Source organism: Opisthocomus hoazin, chromosome 11 (genome assembly GCF_030867145.1).
Source record: "Opisthocomus hoazin isolate bOpiHoa1 chromosome 11, bOpiHoa1.hap1, whole genome shotgun sequence".
Lineage (NCBI taxonomy): Eukaryota > Metazoa > Chordata > Aves > Opisthocomiformes > Opisthocomidae > Opisthocomus > Opisthocomus hoazin.
In genome coordinates this window covers 11,808,275-11,828,870 of record NC_134424.1, presented here as the reverse complement: position 1 = coordinate 11,828,870, position 20,596 = coordinate 11,808,275, and the positions used below count along the sequence as shown (strand labels likewise).

At 43.6% G+C, this 20,596-nt stretch overlaps 2 protein-coding genes across 7 annotated transcripts; one reads left to right on the top strand and one right to left on the bottom strand.

Annotated features, from left to right (window-relative positions):
* Positions 1 to 1,444: 1,444 nt before the first annotated feature.
* XPC (XPC complex subunit, DNA damage recognition and repair factor) lies at positions 1,445 to 14,565 on the bottom strand. 4 transcript variants are annotated; one of them, XM_075432317.1, is made up of 16 exons: positions 14,402 to 14,565; positions 13,539 to 13,737; positions 12,512 to 12,639; positions 11,547 to 11,670; positions 10,507 to 10,591; positions 9,843 to 10,000; positions 9,511 to 9,631; positions 8,050 to 8,139; positions 6,673 to 7,608; positions 6,034 to 6,194; positions 5,696 to 5,777; positions 5,089 to 5,223; positions 4,418 to 4,587; positions 4,111 to 4,204; positions 3,469 to 3,558; positions 1,445 to 2,802 (listed from the first exon to the last, which is right to left on the bottom strand). In XM_075432317.1, exons 1-16 carry the CDS (start codon positions 14,514 to 14,516, stop codon positions 2,590 to 2,592), a joined length of 2,901 nt encoding a protein of 966 aa, XP_075288432.1. In that variant the 5' UTR covers positions 14,517 to 14,565; the 3' UTR covers positions 1,445 to 2,589. The 4 variants fall into 4 exon arrangements, with proteins under 4 accessions (XP_075288432.1, XP_075288433.1, XP_075288434.1 ...); XM_075432318.1 differs by lacking the exon at positions 5,089 to 5,223; XM_075432319.1 differs by lacking the exons at positions 12,512 to 12,639; positions 13,539 to 13,737; positions 14,402 to 14,565 and adding an exon at positions 11,754 to 12,505 and having other exon boundaries at positions 1,446 to 2,802.
* Positions 14,566 to 14,598: 33 nt separating this feature from the next.
* Positions 14,599 to 20,357, top strand: LSM3 (LSM3 homolog, U6 small nuclear RNA and mRNA degradation associated). 3 transcript variants are annotated; one of them, XM_075432985.1, is made up of 5 exons: positions 14,599 to 14,648; positions 15,520 to 15,630; positions 16,952 to 17,047; positions 17,371 to 17,500; positions 19,777 to 20,357. In XM_075432985.1, exons 1-4 carry the CDS (start codon positions 14,628 to 14,630, stop codon positions 17,449 to 17,451), a joined length of 309 nt encoding a protein of 102 aa, XP_075289100.1. In that variant the 5' UTR covers positions 14,599 to 14,627; the 3' UTR covers positions 17,452 to 17,500; positions 19,777 to 20,357. The 3 variants fall into 3 exon arrangements, with proteins under 3 accessions (XP_075289100.1, XP_075289099.1, XP_075289098.1); XM_075432984.1 differs by having other exon boundaries at positions 19,762 to 20,357; XM_075432983.1 differs by lacking the exon at positions 19,777 to 20,357 and having other exon boundaries at positions 17,371 to 17,782.
* The last annotated feature ends 239 nt before the right edge of the window (positions 20,358 to 20,596 follow it).

The window sequence follows — 20,596 nt, the reverse complement described above, 5'->3', positions numbered from 1 at the left end:
AGTTTTACCAGTGATGCAGGAAACTAAACCAGCATTACCGTATTAGAGATCAAGACACAATTTTCTACAGAAGTGCTGAGCTTTTATATATTTAATAAAGTACAGTTTTCAAAAGGTTGGTCTGTAGGCTTCTTTTTTATTACCTTTAAGTGTTGCACGTTTCATGTCCTGGAGTAGTGCCCAGGTACACAGAGGATTACTTTGTACCTTCCAGATGAACTAGTTTTCTGTTGCTGGTTGAGATAAATGTGTAGTTGGGTTTTGTTTAGCCTGCAGACATTTTTCCTATTTTGGGAAGCACTTTCCTAAGAGCAGCTCTGCTGTTATCTGCTCTGTATGCTTCTGTGTGGGGAAAGGCTGATTCCAGCCCATTACTGACTACTTCAGTAGCAGTAACTTCCTTGCCTCCGTAAGATTACTTGAAAAATGCGGTGGTTCAACCTGACTGGATACAGCATCTTGTATTTTTGAAGAGCCTGGGGGTTTACCTGTGCATTCAACAGCTTGTAATACTTTTTCCTTACATACCCATGTGTGCACAGGAATGATGCAACATCCAGCAAGACTCCTTTCACAGACAAGAACTGCATCTTTCCCAGGCTAGGCGCGCTGGCAGAGCCAAGGCTCGCTTCCATTGCACGTTGCATGAGTGTCATTTCTGTAGAAACAACTGAAGTGGTGTCTCTCTTGCTTCCGTGCCAAAATCTGACAGAACGTGTACCTGATCTGTCAATCACCGCTCCTTTCTGCTTTGCTCTCCCTTAAAGCCTATTTACTCGTTCATCTTTTGCGTGCTTGGGTTACCAGAGCTGGCTGGTGGCAGGGCTGAGGAGCAGGACCCTGCCCTCTGAAGGCGTCACTGTCTTCCCCTGCTGACTAGAAACAGTCCCTGGACTCATCACTCTGTGCCCCTGTGCCCCAAGTTCAGAAGTAATGGTGTCGCTTTGGTACAGCTGGTACCAGCTCCCATTTTAAGCAGACAAAAAATCACCACAGAATCACAGAATGGTAGGGGTTGGAAGGGACCTCTGTGGGTCATGAGCTGCACGTGGGCCCTTGCATTCCAAGTGCTCATCTCGGGGTGTACCCTGCCTGTTGGCATGACGACCAGCACAGGAGGAACTACGGCCCCTGTGCCCTCTGCAGTTTTACCACTTCGTGCAAGATTTGGAACTTTTCTTGAAGCCGTATATACAGGTCACATCTACTCCCCAAGCCTCCAGCTCAGATGATTGGTCTTTATTTAGAATCTGGTAGCAAAACCTAAAAAACTCAGCACCATGACCCTTAACATTAAAGCAATTCACAAGCAGCCAGCTCTGTGATATCCTGGGACCCAACCTGTGACTTCCGGAAATGCTACAGTGTGCTCTTCTCCTTGCGTGAGCGTCCTTCCAGGGAAACGGAGCTGCTTGAAGAATGAGCTGGCTGGAGGGCGGGTGTAAAGGACAACATGACTCTTTTTTTCATACTTTATTTTGTTCTACAAATACAGTACAAAAATAGATGTTTTTCTGCACATAATTAAATATAATTATTTTCTTGTATTTCAATCTTTCTAACGATGTCCACCACCACCTAGACTGTATTTCTCTCTATTTTTAAAGCGACAGTGTCAGTGTAATTTAATTATAAAAATACTGCAAAAGATAGATCAGCATTTCTATTACAAAACTGCAGGAAAAGCTTCTGTAGATGTAACATTCCTCTCTTAACAGTTTTTAAATGCTGCGGTACTGCATAACATTTACAAGAGCTCTCTGGTTTCAGTGAGTTTCGTTTCTGACAGTGACACTCAGCCAGTTTTACAGGTTTTGCTCCAGAACATAGCCGCATGGTCTTGATAAAACAACACTGAAACAAATACGTATATATTCAAATTACTTAAGAAGAAATACTTAACCTTCTGCTTGAAATGAGGACAGGGCTTCTCCCTCCTAATGCACGAGATTTCTGAAAGTAAAGGAAGATTGCAGGCTGAAAAGCCAAAACTGAGTTTTCATGAAAGGCAAGTGTTCTTTAGAAAATAAATGTTCAGATTCCTCCAAAGCTTGACTGTGTGCTTCTTTACACCTTAGGGAAGTATTTGCCCTTCGCTGATGATGAGACAGTAAGACCAGAACTCTCCTTCACCACTCATTTGGATAAGGTAGGAATCAAAGAGGGCGTCAGCAGTCCTTGGCTAGCTCACCACAGACTGTAAAACAGCAGCTGCATGCTTTAGTTCTGGGCAAGCAGGAAAAAATGGAAAGGAGAAAAATGGGAAAAGACAGTGCTAGTGAAAGGAATGCCTCAGAAAACAGAATTATTAGTGCTGAGTGATACACAAGAGAGCAAAAAACACCAGCAGCACAGAGTGATCTTCTCAGAAGGTACAACCACCCATCTGCTTCTGCTAAGTCCAAGGACAAAAAGATCAACCTAATTACCTGTGATTGATAGTAAAAGAAACTCGATACTGGATGAGGTTGGTCCCTGACAGCTCAGAACACAAGTCCCCAGGAGGATTAAGTCCTTAACCGTCAACGGATACTTCTGTTGCGACTGTTGTTCTTGCATCTGGAAATGGCAAAGAAACGCTTGTTCTGATCACAGTTTCTCAAAAGGGAACAACTGTGCTGCTTCTCCTTTCTTTTCTCGCTTGCTCTTTCTGGTTGTCTTCTCTTCTTTTTTTTTCTCTAACTGGCGATTTTGGGGCCAAGAAACGGCCACGTTCCCTACTGCAGTCTCTGAACTCGGGCCTCCTTCTTCATCAGAAGAGAATCCAGCTCCTTTCTCTGTCGCAGGTGCTGATGGCTCAGTCTGGAAAAAACAGGTGTGAAAACTGAAAAGTTGCTCTAGAAATCCCTCGTAACTACCCCTTTCTAAAAGGGATTGTCTTCTGTCACAGTGACGCTTGATGGTATTACAAAACTTGGTTGCTCAGGTTTGGGCTTCTCACCCAAAGCAGCGTGTTTCTATTCCTAGATGTCAAGCATTCTTTCAACACAAGCGAAATATTTTTGATGACGGAAGAATAAAAATAAACCTGCTTTAAAAAGATCATGCTTTTCACTTTTCTCAATGAGAAAAAGATTAAGAACTAAAACATCTCAGTTCATAACAAAAAGTAACCCACTCTCATCCTGTTAGCTACATGCTTGGCTTGGAGGAATAAATCTAGGAAGGGGGTATGTCAAAACAGAAAATAATACCAAAAAAAATGATGCTTTAGGAAACAGTAATCTCTTGCTAAACAATAATGAATCTTTCACGGACATGACCACATTGAATTTCTGGTGTAGGTTTTTTTACTAGTTGCTAGTCACATGCTAACAACAGGAAAGAAGATGATTTTTGAGCAAATACACTCTGGAAGTTCTACACTCTACAGCTGGAAACATAACACATTGGAAAGACTGGGAAAAAAATCTCTTGGTAGAGAAATATCATCCTGAAAAGGAAATAACTAATAGAAGTGCAGAATACCTTGATGGAGTAGCGTTGCTTCAGTCTCTCTCTGATGAGAAGTCCTTTTGTCAGCAGCTTCCAATTCCCCACAGCTCTTTTCTCACGCTTCTGCATGGGATTGTTATTGAAAAGAGAAAAATTTACTATCGTAAGTTTCAATACATTTACGCCCACAGAAAACCAAAGCTTAAAGATTTTGAACTGCCATTAAAAGAACCATGCCAACTGAAATGTGTCACGTTAAAAGGTTATAGGCCAGTAGGATTCTTAAGAGTAAAATGTATCGGTGTCCAATGATCCGCTAAAAACATGAATTACTGTCACTGTCCAATGTGCACCCTGACTGTGTAAATTACAGCAGATCCACCTCCAAAACTTTAACCTCTCGTATGTGTATTTCTCCTTTTTGTTTCCCAGCAGCCATGGAAAGCTATTCCAGAGTTTGGACTATTTCAGATATTGCTACACACTTGTATGGGATCCACTGCAGTCTGGTCAGCAAGCCCAAAATGGGGCATTTGGGGAATTCAACTCACCCCTCCCAGTCACACAGCTCTGTGTCTGTTGTTTACACAGCACACCCTTGTTTGGCTGTCCACAGTTTGAATGAAATTTACTTAATAAATGGAACAATAAGGAAGCTGCAAAAATAATTCTCACCTCCTTCTCCTTCTTTTCTATTTCTGCTTGTTCATTCTCCCAGGCAGCAGTCAGGACCTCTTTGTACTCCTCACAGACAACATAGCCATCGGTACTAGGAAGGAGAACACAATCCTCTGTCAGCTACTAGAATAAAAAAGAAAGGGAGCAAATGCCTGCTGACCCAGCCAAACCAAAAGCTACTGAATATCGACAGAACTGCCTGTCTCATAGGATCTAAGTGTTTGACTCATCACATGTGCTCCTTAACACAGGCTATACAACTTCTGCAGGACGTCAAAATCTGCAACAAAGCCGCTTTACGTACACTGGGTGCGAGTAGCCGCCATGAAAATCAAATCCAGTGATGGCCTGAGCACAGTCAATGTCCAACTTCCGCGCCAATCTGTTCAGATTTGGGAGCCGCAGCTGCACACAGCCAATGGGTAGCATGCATGGCAGGAAGAGATAGACATTTCCATATTCATTCCGAGGAACCTGTTTTTGCAAAATTAAACAGAAATGGTGACACTCCCGCTCTCTGGAGAGAGGTGAAAATCCCTGCTGCAACTCAGGGACTTTCCTTTCCTTCTGACCTGGTACAATCCACTCCAGTATTCGATTGCTATTCACATGACAAGGGACAAGACTAGATTTTAGCTGCACGGTTCTCTCTTAACTATGTTCTCTGCCCAGGCCTTGTTACTCAGGCTGTAATGCAGAGAATTAGCAAAACAAACATGGGCTAGGCAAATTAGATCAACAAAATTATAGTTAGTAGTCTGCACTGCTAGCACTCATTACTTGCACTCAGGAAAGAAAGGCCTCAGTGAAGTTTTGACCGTTTCCTCCTCGGTACTGTTACCTCTGAACTCTTAATCCTGAATCCAGATGCTATTGACTGATCTCACCTCGGAAACATGCAACTTCTGGAAAAATAAAGCCCATAGCTCCACACAAACACTTCCTTTAACACCAGCCCTCGGCCTTCCTAGCTACCTTTCCATCCACGGCTATAGGCGGCTGATACTCCTCTGTCTGCCAGTGACCAAACAGTGCCAGGTCCTTTTTCTCCCGGTTTGCAGGCTCTGCAAGGCGCGCCCTCCTCGCCTGGTTAGAAAATCCTTTCACCATCTGTGCAAATACAATGACCAAGCCTGTACCACCACAACAAGAAGCTGCCAGTGCTTTCAGACTTTCCTAGGACATCAAAGGAGAAGGCTCTGGGAGAGAAGAAATGCCCATTTCCTAGCTTCAGTATCCACAGCTTATAAATGATAACCCACGGCCCCGGTATGCAACAGGGAGCCAGATCCTGCAGTTCACACAAAACGGTAGGATGCTTTTGAAGAAGATGAAAAGGCTGCAGTTCTGCTAGATACCCTTGGAGTGGGAAGAACAGGTAGCTGGGCTTTGGGTAGCACATAGGAACTGTAGGCATATTAGGTGCTACATAGACTCATGATGCAGCTACCACAAACCATGCAAGCGAGAAATCTCTATCTGCTAACAGAGAGAAAGCAAGACTCAAAACAGAATAACAGAATTGGGCTTGAACTTTAGAGGGCAAAGGTATTGCACAAAACCTCTTGTCAATGCCTCTTACCTTGTAAGGCACTTCTCCAATCCTCACCACTCGAGCTTTCTTCAGCCAAGTGTCCTTGGAGTGCAGCGTGTGTACGCAGTCTCTGAAAAGGCCAGAGGGAAGCAACCATAAGAGTTTTAAAGTTTCTCCATAAAAGACTTCCAAACTGTTATTCACACGTTAGGAAGGGTAAAAAAGCTGTATCTAAGTGATATGCAAATGCTGTCTGAGCAGCTAAATGCCTCACCCTGCCCGTGCTTGTGGCCTGAGACTAATGCTGATACCATCACGGTCTTCACACAAATTGGCACTTAAATTTGTTACAAAGATCACAGTCGCACATGATGTGCAGAGCTCACCTGGAGTAGATAGCCTCTCCCCTGCAGTACCCTAGGATAGCAGCTGACTCAGGGTAGATCGCCTGGTATTTCAAGAGGTGCCTCTTCAGTGCGTAAAGAGGGTGGTTTTTGTACTCTCCAATTGCTGTTGGTAGAGGTTGATCTTGAAGCTTAACTTGAAACTGTAAGAATTATACAAAGAAGAGTGATTTCACAACTCTCTCACACTACCCTTTGTAATAAAATAAGAATGATCATAGTATGGATCAAAGGAAAAAAACAACAGGAACTTAGTGAGATGAGCCAACAGACCAAAGCATTCTTGTTGCAAATAGGTACTTAGATGTGTACCCAGATCTATGTATTTTGAAGACTCCCTTCAAGAAGGGTAATGCTAAACTGTACAGAAACCACATTACTAAGTTTCTAGCATGGGCTGTCCAGTACTTTTGCTATCCAGATTTCTCTGAACAGCCTCCACTTCATATTATTTTAACCTATCATTGTATATTCCCTTTAGAACACGCTCAGTCTGAACATTTCAAACTCAAATACAAACATCCTTCCTCATGGAAAGATTCCTAATGATTTTTGCCTGAATGAGAATCCAAGGACTGGACCCCTGGCACTAAATGTCCTGAATAACCTATTGCCATTTACCTCATTCTCCTCCTTCTTGTCTCTTTCCACACAGGGACTTCTATATGGCTGCAGCGTGTCTTCCCACCACTCAGGGTCCACACGAGTCTTCCTTGTTGCGGTCATCCACACTGGGTCGTATCTTTGCGTCACGTCCCTGACACTCCCATCATTGTCAAATCCCACAATGTAGGAAAGTGGCTTTGTGGCATATCTGAAGCACACCTGGGGCTGGCCAACATTGCCATGAACACAGTCTACACACACCCACTTGTCCTCACGTTCAAGGAAAACCTCCAGCCACTGGTCTGTGCCCATTCCTTTCCTTACCTCCTGCTGTCCATCATCCTCATCACTAGAAATTATTTTGTTTCTCTTTTTCTGTGCTTGAGGCAAGGCTGGAGCTGTGCTTTTTGCTGGCCTAGGCTCAGCTCCATCTGAATTTTTGGATGGCCTTGATTCTGAAGTCTCAGTTTTGGGGCTTTTTACAGCTGTCATCTTTGACTTCTGGGAGCCCAGTGACCTCCTCTGCCTTTTAGAGACAGTTTCAAAATCCTCATCAGAGAGACCACTCTCCTCCTCTGAAACCTCAAACTCCGAAACACTGTGCTCATCACTTCCACTCTCTTCTTTGTAACACACTTTGGAGGCCACTCGTCTCCGGCGATCGTTCTTGGGCCTAACATGCACATCTTTTTCTGCTAAAGTGCTCTCCTCATTACTAGATTCCTTCTGTTCCTGGCTACCTGTAGTCAGCTTTGACTTGCGTGTCCTTTTGGTCTGAGCAGTTTTGCATTTCTTTGGCTCCTTGTTGTCTTCTTCGCTCTCTGAGGATTTTTCATGCTCTTTGGCTTTTCTGCAAGGGCATTTTCTTGCCACAGTTCTGGGTGTTGTGGCAGAGTTCTCGTGCCCCTCAGAGGTTCCGCTGAGAGACTGCCTCTTGGATGAGCTTTTTTCCTGCAAAGAAAGAAGTTTAGTCACTTTTATTACCACGGCTAAGAGTATGTTAAAAAGACAGACTGAAATCAGCACGAGGTGCATGCAGACCAAAGGCTGGCAGGCATGGTCAATCTGCATATCTTAGGGACATGAAAATTTAATGGCTGAAGAGAGGTGTACTCAAGCAGCACGTCTAAGTTGCTGTCTAAGTTTTAAAGAAATTTAAAACCACTGAAGCATAAGAAGTCTTTGCTGCAACACACAAAAAGGGTGTTTTTTTTAAAGGATGGCCTAAAAATTAAGGGTTTGCATCTTCTGCACTATTACACAGAACACTCTCGTCACCCTGGTTCATGCAGTAAGTGATTCACTTCAAGCTGCAACAGCCAGAAAGTTTTTTCAATCCCACCCTCTAAATCAGTGACCTATTCCTCATTCCATGCACCCAACAAAAACTACCTTTGCTCTTGTCTCCTTGAGAGGAATAGGCTGAAAAGACAGCACAAGGCGACACAGCAGCTGTAACGCTCGCAGAATAATTAAAAATATCTGCAAAAGAAAAAAAAAAGCGTTTTTAACCTTTTCTTAAGGTATATGAAAAAGAATCTTAAAACTCTTACAACCTGGGTTCTGTCTCAAATAATTTTCATTCCTACCTCTTACCCAGTGCTGTATACACTGACACAGACGTGTAGGTAGCCCAGTTGCTACAGTACTAAAGCACTGTACAATATTCTCTGGCTCTTATTTATAGTACTACAATGACAGGGGTACTGCTGTTAACTCACAGATAAAGAACCAATGCCTAAAGAGGCTAAATGACCCATCCTGCTGGAGCAGACACAGTAAATCACCCAAATCCCATCTACCTTATCAGTCTCTCATTCACGAGGGAAACCAAGTAAGATGACTCTAAAGTCTGCCTCTCAAAGGCAGCCAAAGCCAACCATGTACCATCAGCTGAACCCAGCAGAAACACCAGCCGTTCAGAGACTGTCACTGCAGTCACAACTGAGTGACTAACAGCTGTGACCTGGCAACTGCCTTCCTGCATGGGATTCAACTGAAGCTGCCTAAGCAAGGTTTGCTTTGTCTTTTCCTCCTGCCCCAGGAAGTGACATCTCTGCATTTCCACAGCAAGCCTGCAAAGCCACCACAGCGACTGCTTCCTGCTTTGCAGCAGAGAAGCTGCAACACCCCACTTTACCAGCAACAGAGCAGAGCTGCATGACGCGCAACTGCAAAGCAGCAGCTCATTTCTGCTGCTTCAAATGTCCCCTGTCAATCTGATCTCCTGTTTTCCCCCCTCCCTCAGTTGTTCTACCAAAATCTCTGTGTGACTTGAAGCAACTGACTCCACTTCTTCCCTTAACCCAATTCCACCACAAAATGACTGCAGAGCTGAAGTCATTTTGAAGCCTTGTTTTCGGGCTGCTCTAAATCAAAGCTCAACTCCTTTGGCCTTCAGTGGTGACTCATAGTAACAAACCAGCAACATTCCAACTCAAAGATCTGTGAAGAGTTTCTCTGGCTGCAAGTAAGCCCGAGCATATCCTCATTCAAATTTGTACTTAGAAAGAAACGTATTAAGCTGGTTTTCTCTGATCGACACTGCCAAAGCACGCTTAGGAAAAAGTAGCTCTATACCCTATACATAAAGCCATCCACAGTAGAACACAGAGTGTGCAGTGACACCAACCAGAACGAGAGGGTCCAGTTAGGCACAACTGAAACTGAAGAACTGAATCACAGAAGGACCTCAGATAAAAACACAACAAAAAGCCAAGGAATCACCTAAGTCACCAATTTGTTTTCTCCAATCCCAACCCTCAAACACCACTTTGTGAATGACCTGACAGCACTGAGCCATGAGCTAGCATGCAAGCTCAGCAACCAACCCTGCACTGCCCAGTCACTTACATGAACCAACTCTTCATCATCTCGTGCAGCATAGATGGCAAAGCGCCTCTCCAGGGCTGACTGAAGGGCCTCTCCTTTTTCAGTGGAAAGCTTATCATTGACAGTGAAGGTTCCAACAAACCTGAAACATGAGACACTTACTTATTGTCTAGCATTTGTGACTGTATTCTTAAACTTTATAGTTCATCTGTTCCTTCTGTAAAAAGGACAGACTCTCAACCTTGTATTTAAAATCAGAAAAATCACTGAAAATTGGTAATTACATTTACCCCTCTCCCTGAACCCTGGCTCTACTTTCTATGTGATAGCATGATTAGGAGAGAGAGTTTTACCATTTCACCAAGTTGGAAAGGCAGACAAGGTCCACTTGGCCTGCAGGCACTTTTGTGAAGTGGGTGGGGATGATGGATAGACCAATGGCATGAAGATCTGGCTGGTTGCAGATCCTGTTCCTATAGAAACCATTTGCTAATAAACACAAGAGGTGAACCTGAGAGAAGAAAGTTTCTATAGTGAGTTCACAAGAGATTTTCTTTGGTGGAACTACTGTCCATGGTATAGGCGAGGAAGGCTTTACTGCTCCTTTTAACAGAGACAGGCAACAACAAAGCCTCCCAAGCATACGCAGGGTGGACATGGCTGTCTTCAGATCACCCTCAGAAGACAGTAAAGGCTTGAAGCTCCTATCAGTGTCTCCTGCTCTACATGACTGACAGTTTAACCCATACAGAATGAACAGATACACACTCAATGGAGAAACATACACCCTATGCACATCTGCTCTGATTTAGAATTTTACTAATGCAGTCACTGATGTCTCTAATTTACAGTTTAGAAGTCTAATGAGCATTTGTCAAGACTACAGCCTTTTTATTTTTTCACTTCTAGCCATGGCCCCAAATTATTTGATCAAAATTAGTTTTTTCTTCATTACGATTCAGTTCAGACATCTTTATGCTTCATTGTTTCTTCACCAGGTTTCTCTGTGACTAATACCTTATGTGTGTCTTCATGCACCTCCTTGCTGAAACGTTTCATCATTCTCCGAAGATACATCTCAAATTCAGCTTTCCTTTTTTCTCTGTATAAGATTACAACAGACATGAATGTTGTGGCTTTTCTATAGATCTGCCTTTCTAGATTGCCGAACTGGATCACTTCACAAAGAGAATCTATGCCAGAGAATCTTCTGCGCACACTTAACAAAAGTTTAGCTACTGGCTATGTGAATAGGCATGCAGGCTGCATATGATTAATAAACTGTGAACTCCATGTACCTGGCTCCTGAAAGCTTGGGTATATTGAGATGGCCTAAATCCTACCTAACTTTTTGTACCTACAGTTTCCTACCAGACAGCTTTGGACAGCTCCGTACTAACTTATAATCCACTGTCTGAATTGTTTTACTTTCAGATCACTGCTAGAATTCCATTCAGATTCCTGGGAAAATGGTTTTCTCTTCATTGATGAAGTCTTTTAACTTAGAGGCAACCAATATTCCAGTTGCTTTGTTACTAAGGGCTGGCCTGCAACAGCACCCACCCTGTGACAGCACGAGATATCATCAGACGTCCAGCTGCCACACAAAGTAAGCCTTCCTTGGTACGATGCTTGGAGACATCGAGGGCATAAATTCCACCCACCTGTTCACACCTCAGGTATGTGCACAGAGAGGCTTCCACCTGAGCCGTTAAGATATTTACAGTACAACAATGCCATTCACCCACAGTTCTCCCTGAAGAATGCTACTACTGTCCCTGGTTTGGAAATGTAGATACTAAAGCACAATAAAGTTACATGCTTAATTTTCAAGGAAGCTGAAAAACCTCCGTTCCCACTAACTTCCACTGAAGATTTCTGGTAAAACCGCCAGAGTGTAAACCGTTCTCCATCCCATGACCTCGCATCATTCCAACTCAACAGTCTGCACAAAGTGGGGATTTCCACCCAGAAGAGAGCAAGTCAGTGACAGTCAAGGCTTAGCATATTTTTAAGTTCATCCTTTAACGGCCCTCCACTGCGTTCCCTGTTCTTACCTCCTTTCTCTGTTCTTCATCTGCTCTGGGGTTTCAATCTCTATCTCGACAGGATTGCTTGGCAGCACCACTGCCGGAAGAACAGCAGCTTCTTGTAACTTATCTGTGGCAGGTTCCTGGAGTTCTGGAAAAATAAAATATTACTAAATGGTAAGTAAACACGGAATAGATGCCCCAGGAAAGTCTGACAATGGGATAAGAACCTACCTATTCCTTCTCAAGTGTTCAAACAACCTACAAACAGAACATCCCCCATAATTACCAGCTCCTGGATCTTCCATAACACTGTGTGTGCTCAGTTATTTCAAATAACTGTGGGATGCCAGTCACCTGCTGTTGAGGAGCCAGATCAGCAGTCTAATGGCAAATGACTGTCACAGGCAAACTCCATCAGAAGAAAGGTGAATGAAGCAGATGTGACTTGACGGGCACTTGTAGAGTAGCAAATTAAAAAGACTGACAATTGTTCACTTTAGAAGGCATAAATCTGTAGCAGCAAAATACAAAGATTATGATCATCATGATTCTTATCACAGTTTGTCGATCGCCACCTAATCAAACAGCTCAGTTGGTTTCATCTCCACTCTCCTGTACTAGGAAGTGTCAGTTTTGAATCTTCAAACCAACTGATTCTTAGCTGCTCAGTATTAGACAATAGAAACAGTTGTGAAAGTGCTTTATGCATGGTAGCATTATTTTAACGTAATCCAACAAATGGTCAAATTCAAGGCACTACCATCAGGTCAGTAGTTGTCTGGCTTTTTTCTGCTTTGGAACCATTATAAAAGCATTGTGAGATATGAGCTTTTAAAGACACAGATATGCACATAGAGCACACTTTAGGTATAGAGAGTATATACGTTTACCTGAATCCAAACAAGAAATGGTTCAAAAACCAAATTACTAAAAAAAAATTGCGTTTAGGAATATTTACTCCTTAAAACAAATAAACATGCAATTGTTACCTTCCACGTCCTCCCATTCATCTTCACTTTCATCATCATCATTGTCAGCACTGTCTTCATCCATCTCTTTTTTAACAGGAGAGTCTTTCTTCAACTTTATCTCCTTCTGAGGGGGCTTCAGCGAGCCACTGTTAAGATTATCATAATGGCTTTAGCATCAACTGCTTGTTTATTTAAGAAAAATAGAGAAAGAACACACTAAAAATAGGGAAACAAATGAAGCATGACCTCTGCATCAGTAACAACAGATTGAGTATCTGACAATTAAACCACAGATACCTTCCCTGTAAAGCAAACCATCTTTGCCATAAATAACCACGCACTCAATGGAGCAACACTTTTCAGTGCAAACTTAGGACCTGGGTCTGCAACAATCCTTAGGAAGGAAGATGCCCAAGCCTACGAAAGGCCCCATACTTTATAACCGCTCGTACAAATGAGTCCCTGGAGAAATGGTTCGCTAAATCATTTGTTCTCACTGAACTTTCAAAGTGTACTGAAACTGGAACTGTTTCTGTTTGACTACACTAATACCCAAGGCTCTGGATGGCCAGTGAAATGAGACAGGTTAATTTCTTTTTATTAATTCATTTGCTATAGTAATCTCCATGGGCAGACCATGCTGATATTGTATTTGGATTCCAAAAAACACCATAGAATGGTATGTTTAAAGATTTCTGCTCATCATTTGAAACACAAATCTCAGGCCAACGTTGCTATTCATGCTGGATTCCATAAAGCCTCCCTAATCCCATGTAAAGACTGTAACAAATTAAATAAAATTTTATATTTAAACCATTGAGTTTGAAAAGGCTCACACATTTGCTTCCCATACAATCTTCCTGAGGACTGATGCTGCAATGACTAAGACCTTACGTCTATGCAGGTGTGTGATATAAATATACTAAACTGGACTGACAGTCTAAAATAAATGGCTCCATCGTCGTATGCAGCACTGGGCCCTACACAGATAACACATAACCACGAAGATGGAGCTCCTGTAGACTTCAGTGACACGTAAACTTACCTGCATGTTTCCTCTTTCTTACGATTCCCTTTGTTTCTAGTACTTTTTTTGTTTCCTTTTATTAGTGATTTTGCCCCTTTTTGTTTTGAAAGCTTATCTGCTGAGTTGAAAACTCCAGAATCACAATCTTCTTCCTTCTTCCTAGCCTGAGCTTTTGAGCCATTTTTCTTTATGCTGGGCTGCTTCTCTTCAAAATCATCTGCATGGGACAGAAGAAAGGAAGATACAATAAAGGGCGAACTTCCACCTCCATGGACATCATCTGAGCCAGCTACAGAAGACAGTGAGCACTCACAATGACGAGCATGTCACTGTTTCTGAATAAATAGTTAAGAATTGATCAACGAGACCCGTTTAAGGAAAATACTCGTAATAATGTAATGCACAAGAAGTGCATAAAGATTCCTATGGTCCCAGCAACGGGGTCAGTTGAAAAATAAGCATCGCCATCGCCATCGCCGTCGCCGCTCCCAAGCAATCATTCTGTGCAGCCACCCTGGAGAGCTTCTTCCCGGGCACCTCCCGCCAGCCACGGGGAGGGGGGTCCGCAGCCCCGCCACGGCTGAGGCGAGGCGAACCCCCACCGGGCCGCCCGGCGCCGGACTTTGGCCTTCCCCGGTGCCCCCGCACACCGCGCGGGCCCCGCCGGGCGCGGATTTAAACCCCCGGTTCCCTCCGGACCGTGGAGAACGGCGAGCCACGGCTCCGGGCACAGGCACCGGCTGCCCAGGTCCGGCGCTGCGCTAAGGGCGGCCGCACACCCGCTGCTCCCCAGCCCCCCCCCGCCAAACACCAGCGGCCTGGAGCGGCCCCGAGCCGCGGCGATGGCGCAGCGCCCGGCCCAGCCTCCCTTGCGCACGCACCCTCTTCCTCCTCCTCCGGCCCCGGCTCCGGCTCGGCCCGCGGCACCCCCAACCCCCCGGAGCGTCTCTTGCTGGCAGCCGCCGGCCGGGGCGATGCTTTGCGCTTCCTCGCCATGGCGGGCAGCGGGCAGCGGGCAGCGGTCACCCTCCGACCCCGCCGCCCCGCCCCCGGCGGAGGGGAAGGGCCATAAAGTCTCGCGGGAGAGCGCGGGAGGCGGTTTGAAAGATGGCGGATGAGGTGGACCAGGTAAGCGGCTCTCGGCTTCCCTCGGGGCGGGAGGCAGCGGCGAGGGCCCGCGCTGCCGCCCTCCCGCTTGAAACCTCCGCGGGTCGAGGGGCGTGAGGTGGCGGCAGGCTCCCGGCTGCGCAGCTGGGGCAGAGCCCCCCGCCCGGCAGCCCCCCTGAGGGGAGTTACCTCACGGCGCGCCTGGGTGTCCGTGCTGCCGCCGGGGCTGCAGGAGCGCGGGCAGGGCTCGCCTCAGGCCGCTCCCCCGGGAAGCGGAGGGAAGCTGCTGGGGAAAATACCGGTTGCTCTGCCCCGCTGGGAGGGACGTAGGTAGCGTGCTGCGGGGCGTGCACGGAGGCGGTCGCAAGTTTTAGCCGTGATCCTGAAAGCACACTCTGTTATCATGAAAGAGAGACCTCGGCCTGGCGCGCGTTCGGGTTTGCAGCCGGCTGCGGGGCCTGTGGTGGCTGTGCTGTCGGGCTGGGCTCAGGGGGGGCGGCGGGTTACCCGCCTGGCTGAGGTGCGCTGGCGACAGTGGCAGTGCCCGCTGGGGTTTGCAGCCTGCGCTGTGGCACGGCACCGGTGTGGTGCCCGTCCGTAAGCTGGCTGCTTCACGCAGGTCAGGCTTGCTGCTGCAGTATGGACAGTCCTTGCTGGTAAGGAATATAGCTTTTGCAACATATGTATGAGGTGTGATTTGCTGCAAACTCAGCTGAAGTCTTCTAACTTGTTTTAACTCTCAACTTTTACTCAGAGGCTGGGAAACATCTGTAGAGTGGTAATATCAGCTGCACTCAGGTTCAACAGGATGTGGAGGAAAGATTTTTGCATATTTGCATCCAAGTTCACATGCTTCTTCTGTACAAATAACTCTTAATTTTATTTTTTTTAGCAACAAACAACAAATACTGTAGAGGAGCCACTTGATCTCATCAGACTCAGTCTAGATGAGCGAATCTATGTCAAAATGAGGAACGACAGAGAGCTTAGAGGAAGACTACATGTAAGTAACACTTTCAGAACACTACCATGCTTGTTCAAGTAAGCACTGGGCAGCCTTTTTTATGTATAGCAGTCTGGTACACGGATGCTCCATCCCTGGAAACATTCAAGGTCAGGTGGGATGGGGCTCTGAGCCATGCAATCTGGTTGAAGATGTCCTTGCTCACTGCAGGGGGGGGGTTGGACTAGACGACCTTTAAAGGTCCCCTCCAACCCATATGATTCAATGATTCTTCCATTGATTATTTAAAAATGTTGGTATAAAAGTGCAAGTAATTGTATCTCATGGTTAAAAGTGCAGAAGGAGTTAGAGAAGGTAGGCTAGAGGTTGTCTTAGTAACAAGGGCAGAACCCTGTCTCTTTTCAGAGGTGTAATGTCATCAGTGGCAAAATCTAATTTGTTCAGTACTCTATCTGCTATTAAATGCTCTCTAGAGATTCAAGAGATGTATTTTGTTTTTCTTGTCTCCTGAATGATACCAAGCAATTCATTCCACTGCTTTTGGCTTCCATTTCTGTGTCTGTGAAATAAGCAGTAATGCTGCAGGCCTCTGCTTGTGAAGTCTCTTTAAGATTGCATTAAGAAGAGATTATCATTATCAATCAGAAATCTCCTAAGGCACACCCTATGAGGGTATGATGGGGTATGTATTCAGCTGGATTCTCTCGAATCTGAAGTGCTTTCTTCTGAGAGTGACATGTCTCTTGACGAGAGAGTTTTTTGCTTTCTGTGAAGTCAGTCATCCTTCCTGAGTACTGTACTGTGTTGTGGAAGAGATCCAGTTGCCCCATGGGTTAACTGGGGCTCAACTGCTTTGGGAACACAAAGATGAGAAGTCCATGAGGCACGTGTGTAGTTTGCAACATGCTTCTGTAAGGTATTTGGAACACATGCTTGTTTTAAGTTTTTGTAGCACTGAGTGAATTACAACTTTTATAACATATAAGTTGGCCCCAGGCAATCAATTTCAGGAGGCTGGACTGGCAGCAGAGAATGTGTAGCTGGTTTAATGTTAATGAAGTGTGTCTGTCTCTGAGTTCTTGTATGTGTTCTCACTGAAAGCTTCAGAACTATTTCCTGGAAGAGCGTTTCAGTGAGTATAAATGTCCTCCCCTTTTTTTTTAATGCTGCGGAGTACTGATTTGTTGGCATTTATGTTTGAAATTGTAACTATAACTGATACTACTTTGTTTTGACATAGTGGCACATTTTGGTCAAAATCAGGCTAAACTAATTGTGTGAAAGTGCTGCTATAATTTCCATTTTAATGAGCTAGTGTTTTAATTTTGGAAGAAATAATAAACTAACTTCATTCCTACAGGCATATGATCAGCACTTAAATATGATTTTGGGTGATGTGGAAGAAACTGTAACTACAATAGAGATTGATGAAGAAACCTATGAAGAGATTTATAAAGTAAGGACTTTAGTGTATTTGTCACCATAGAAAACTTTTTTAAAACTAAACTGTGTTACATTTTTGAAGTAGTTGATTGCTGACTGCTTTTGAACAAGATCTAAAAGAAGTTGTGTGCAAATTGTTGTGACAGTATGAAGGACATCCAAAGCTGTGGTGTTGGTTGTATTGATCTCTTCAGAATGCCAGAACGTCGTACGTTTTAAGCTTGTATTTCTTGGAGTTGTTTCTCTGCTTTATGATTGAATTTGGTCATGTGCTTAGCAGATATGTTTTGTAAACTACGCTGTTGTAAATGGAAACTTTTCTTTCCTTCTTCATAGTCTACCAAAAGGAATATTCCAATGCTCTTTGTGAGAGGTGACGGCGTTGTGCTTGTAGCTCCCCCATTGAGGGTTGGTTGAAGCAACAGAGGATTTAACCTTGTTGGAAGTTTCAGACATTTGGACAATGGTTCGTGTTTTGATCATGCATTTAAAAATTCTCTACATGTTTTTTATAGGATGTTTTTGTCTGTTCTTTTGGGAAGGGGAGGGAAGGGGAACCATTTTGTCTTGCAGAAAGTATATGTAGTCAACTGAAGCAGTGTAAACCCAATGTCATTTTCTCAGAATTAATGTAACTGCTGTGAGTTGGCTGTCTTGTCACATAAGTAAAAGAATCCTTAATTTTTTTCAATCTTAGCAGTAGCACTGTCTTAAATTTTTGTTTTAAATAAATTTGGTTTGTATTTCAGATTTGTTTTGTCATGGTTTTATGTTGAAGACAGTATTCTTATGTTCTTCTATAGAGCTAGTGCTATATTAAGTTGTAATACGTAGCCTCACTTACTGAGAAAACAGCAACTTTTGTGTGTGTTGTGTTAATTTCTATCCTTACTAATACGTGCGTCTTGCAGATTGGTGTTTGGAGGGGCAATACTACATGAATCAATGGTGCTATGATTTATGGCTTTTCTGCTTTCAAATTCTTGATACATATCCTTGTAGCAGCACAGTGGTATATACATGCATCTTCACTCAAGTTATGTAAAGAAGATGGGCTTCTTTACCATATTTTCAGATGTTTTTATTGTGGCTTGGCTAACAGAGCTGTGCAAGGCCGTAAGTAGAGACTGAGGTGGTTGTCCCACATGCTGTTGAATTGCCTGCTGCATGCATTCATTTCCCACTGGCTGTAGCCTGTTTCAGTTCTTGAATACATTAAATTCTGCTGAATTCATTAGGTGCTCATTAGTTATCTGCAGTGAAAGTATACTAGAACCCTGAACAAAGCTCCTTTTTAATACACACTTTCTCAGGCCTACCCCGTTTGTTATTTATTCTCCTTGTATGAGAAAAAGAAGGCACCTATGCTATGAAATGTTTTAACAAGTATGTTTGAAAGGCATGTGAGAGATGTAGGTCTACACTGGGACATTTCCTACAGAGCTTGGCTTGTGACTTAATAAACTTAATTTATTGAGGTTCTTAGGCATGCTCTGTAGGGATAGCAAAAGCAGCTTGCTCTTGCACTTTCTCCTACAGTTAAAATCTTCATAACTTATGTCCATAGTTTGTGATAGTGGTGAGGAGTGCAAGGTATGCCTTAGTAAGCTTCAAGCCAGATTCTTCTTAAAGGAATACTAACTTTTTTGGTAGTAAAATATATATACTCAGAAGATGAATGTATACTTTATGCCCTTCAAAATAAGGAAAGCAGGGACTGACAATCTGCTCTGCTTCCAGATGGCATCTGTACTCTCATGCAGTGTCATCTGACACTGGGATAGATTTAAAAAATAGGAGTGATAGCTGAAGCTGAAATAGTGAATCCATAGTTGAGTGTGTTAATAGCAATTGTAGTCTCAAATTTTTAATCATGTGGAGACTTGCTACCATATTCCTTGCACTTCGTTCTAGACAGGACAAATCACTCTGCTTGTACACATACACAAGGATTTGTTATTTTCAACTTGTGCACAATGCTGTTTTCATATATAGGTTCCTTGTATGGAAATGAAAGAAGAAAACATCTGTACAGCTTACTCCTATAATGTTATTTGAATGAAGAACAGGTATGCAGTGGCTTTGTAGCAGACTTTCCTCACTGTACCATCTTTGCTTGAAGCTGGCCTGGACCAGGATGAGAAAACTTTCCATGGTTCTCATCTATTCCTAGCGTGCTGTCTCTGCAAGAGTTAGCTCAGCAAGCATCAACTCCTGTTCCATATGTACACAAACCATGATGTCAGAAGAAAGCTAGTGACCCTACGGTTGTTCCCCTGCTGAAAGGGGTACAAGGATGACTGCACTGAGATCCCTTTTAGTCTGTTATCTCCTACCGCTCTAGCAGGCCAGGATAAATGCTTAGGAGGAGAGAGTGAGATTAGGTAAACACAGTGGTTGTCCACCAGTTCCCAGGGATCTGCACATCTGGGAAAGGAGAGAATATGTTTCACAGAACCTGAGGGATTTCTCTTCTGTTACTTAGTCTACGTCCTTTTAGGAGTCTGGTACGCCCTTTGCTGTGTATTGTAAAGGTATGTCACAGGCTGAGCATGTGTTCTGTGAGGAAACACCTTTGCTTTTGGCTTTGTCTGGTTTGGGGTTGGTTTTGAACTTACTGTCTGTCACTTCCATGCGTGTGACAGACAATGTTGGCTTGGTGGTGTTCAGAGACAGCAGATTATACACTTAACCTTTCCATCTTTTCTACTCCTAATTGTCCTTCAGTTTTCTCTTTTCCAGGTTGCAAAGACATTTTCTACTTCATCGTTTTTGAAAGCTGCTCCGTTCCTTTTTGTGCGATATGATTTTTGTATTGGAGGACTGACATGATACACAAGGTGTTGGTACATCAAGAACTTCTGCCGTTGTAAATTTTAGAATAAATATCTGTTAATAACACTTGTTAGGTTCTCTGAGAATGATAATAAAGATGTGAGGTCTACATTTCCTTTACGTGAGCCACATTTGCCAGCATAACACATTTATCTCTATGTCCAGTTTTTCTGTATTACAGAGTATCAGCATGATTGAAAGAGGTCAGCTCACTTGACATAGCTCACCTACATAGCACAGCTGAATCCCTGTAGATGTCTTTTAAAAATTGTCTCATCTGTCACGTTGTTTTGAAGTTTTAAGTGAGAGATTATACATGGTGGTTGCTAGCTCAATTGTTTAATTGATTTCTTGGATATTTGCTGTCAGATTATAAAGATCTGTTACTGTTTACGTCCCTGGAATGTCCAATAGCATCTTTTACTGACCTTCCAATTTTAAATGAGCTCTCCAGAGTTGGAGGCAGTCTCGGCTTCTCCATGCTGAATGTGGATTAAAAAAAAATATGTTAAAAAACCTTTTCTGCAGTCTTGTTGCTTTCTTACTGTTCTTTCTATCCTTTGATCATCTACAAGATGTACTAACCCTTTGTCAAGATTCTTGCTCCTAATGTGTTTGAAAAATAATTTATTGTTAATTTTCCTCAAATAATTTATCAAGATTTCTCAAATGCCTTTTCATATTGTCTTATATTTGTAGCATGCTGGAATCTTTAATACTACTTAGC

Excerpts from the sequence above, each read along its gene's own strand:
- XPC (XM_075432317.1), bottom strand. The coding sequence starts at position 14,516 with ATGGCGAGGAAGCGCAAAGCATCGCCCCGGCCGGCGGCTGCCAGCAAG. Across the intron at positions 10,001-10,506 it reads TGCATGAAGACACACATAAG|GTTCACCTCTTGTGTTTATT; the intron begins GTATTAGTCACA and ends TTCTTCTCTCAG. Across the intron at positions 2,803-3,468 it reads AGCAACGCTACTCCATCAAG|ACTGAGCCATCAGCACCTGC; the intron begins GTATTCTGCACT and ends TGTTTTTTCCAG.
- LSM3 (XM_075432985.1), top strand. The coding sequence starts at position 14,628 with ATGGCGGATGAGGTGGACCAG. Across the intron at positions 15,631-16,951 it reads AGCTTAGAGGAAGACTACAT|GCATATGATCAGCACTTAAA; the intron begins GTAAGTAACACT and ends TCATTCCTACAG. Across the intron at positions 17,048-17,370 it reads CCTATGAAGAGATTTATAAA|TCTACCAAAAGGAATATTCC; the intron begins GTAAGGACTTTA and ends CCTTCTTCATAG.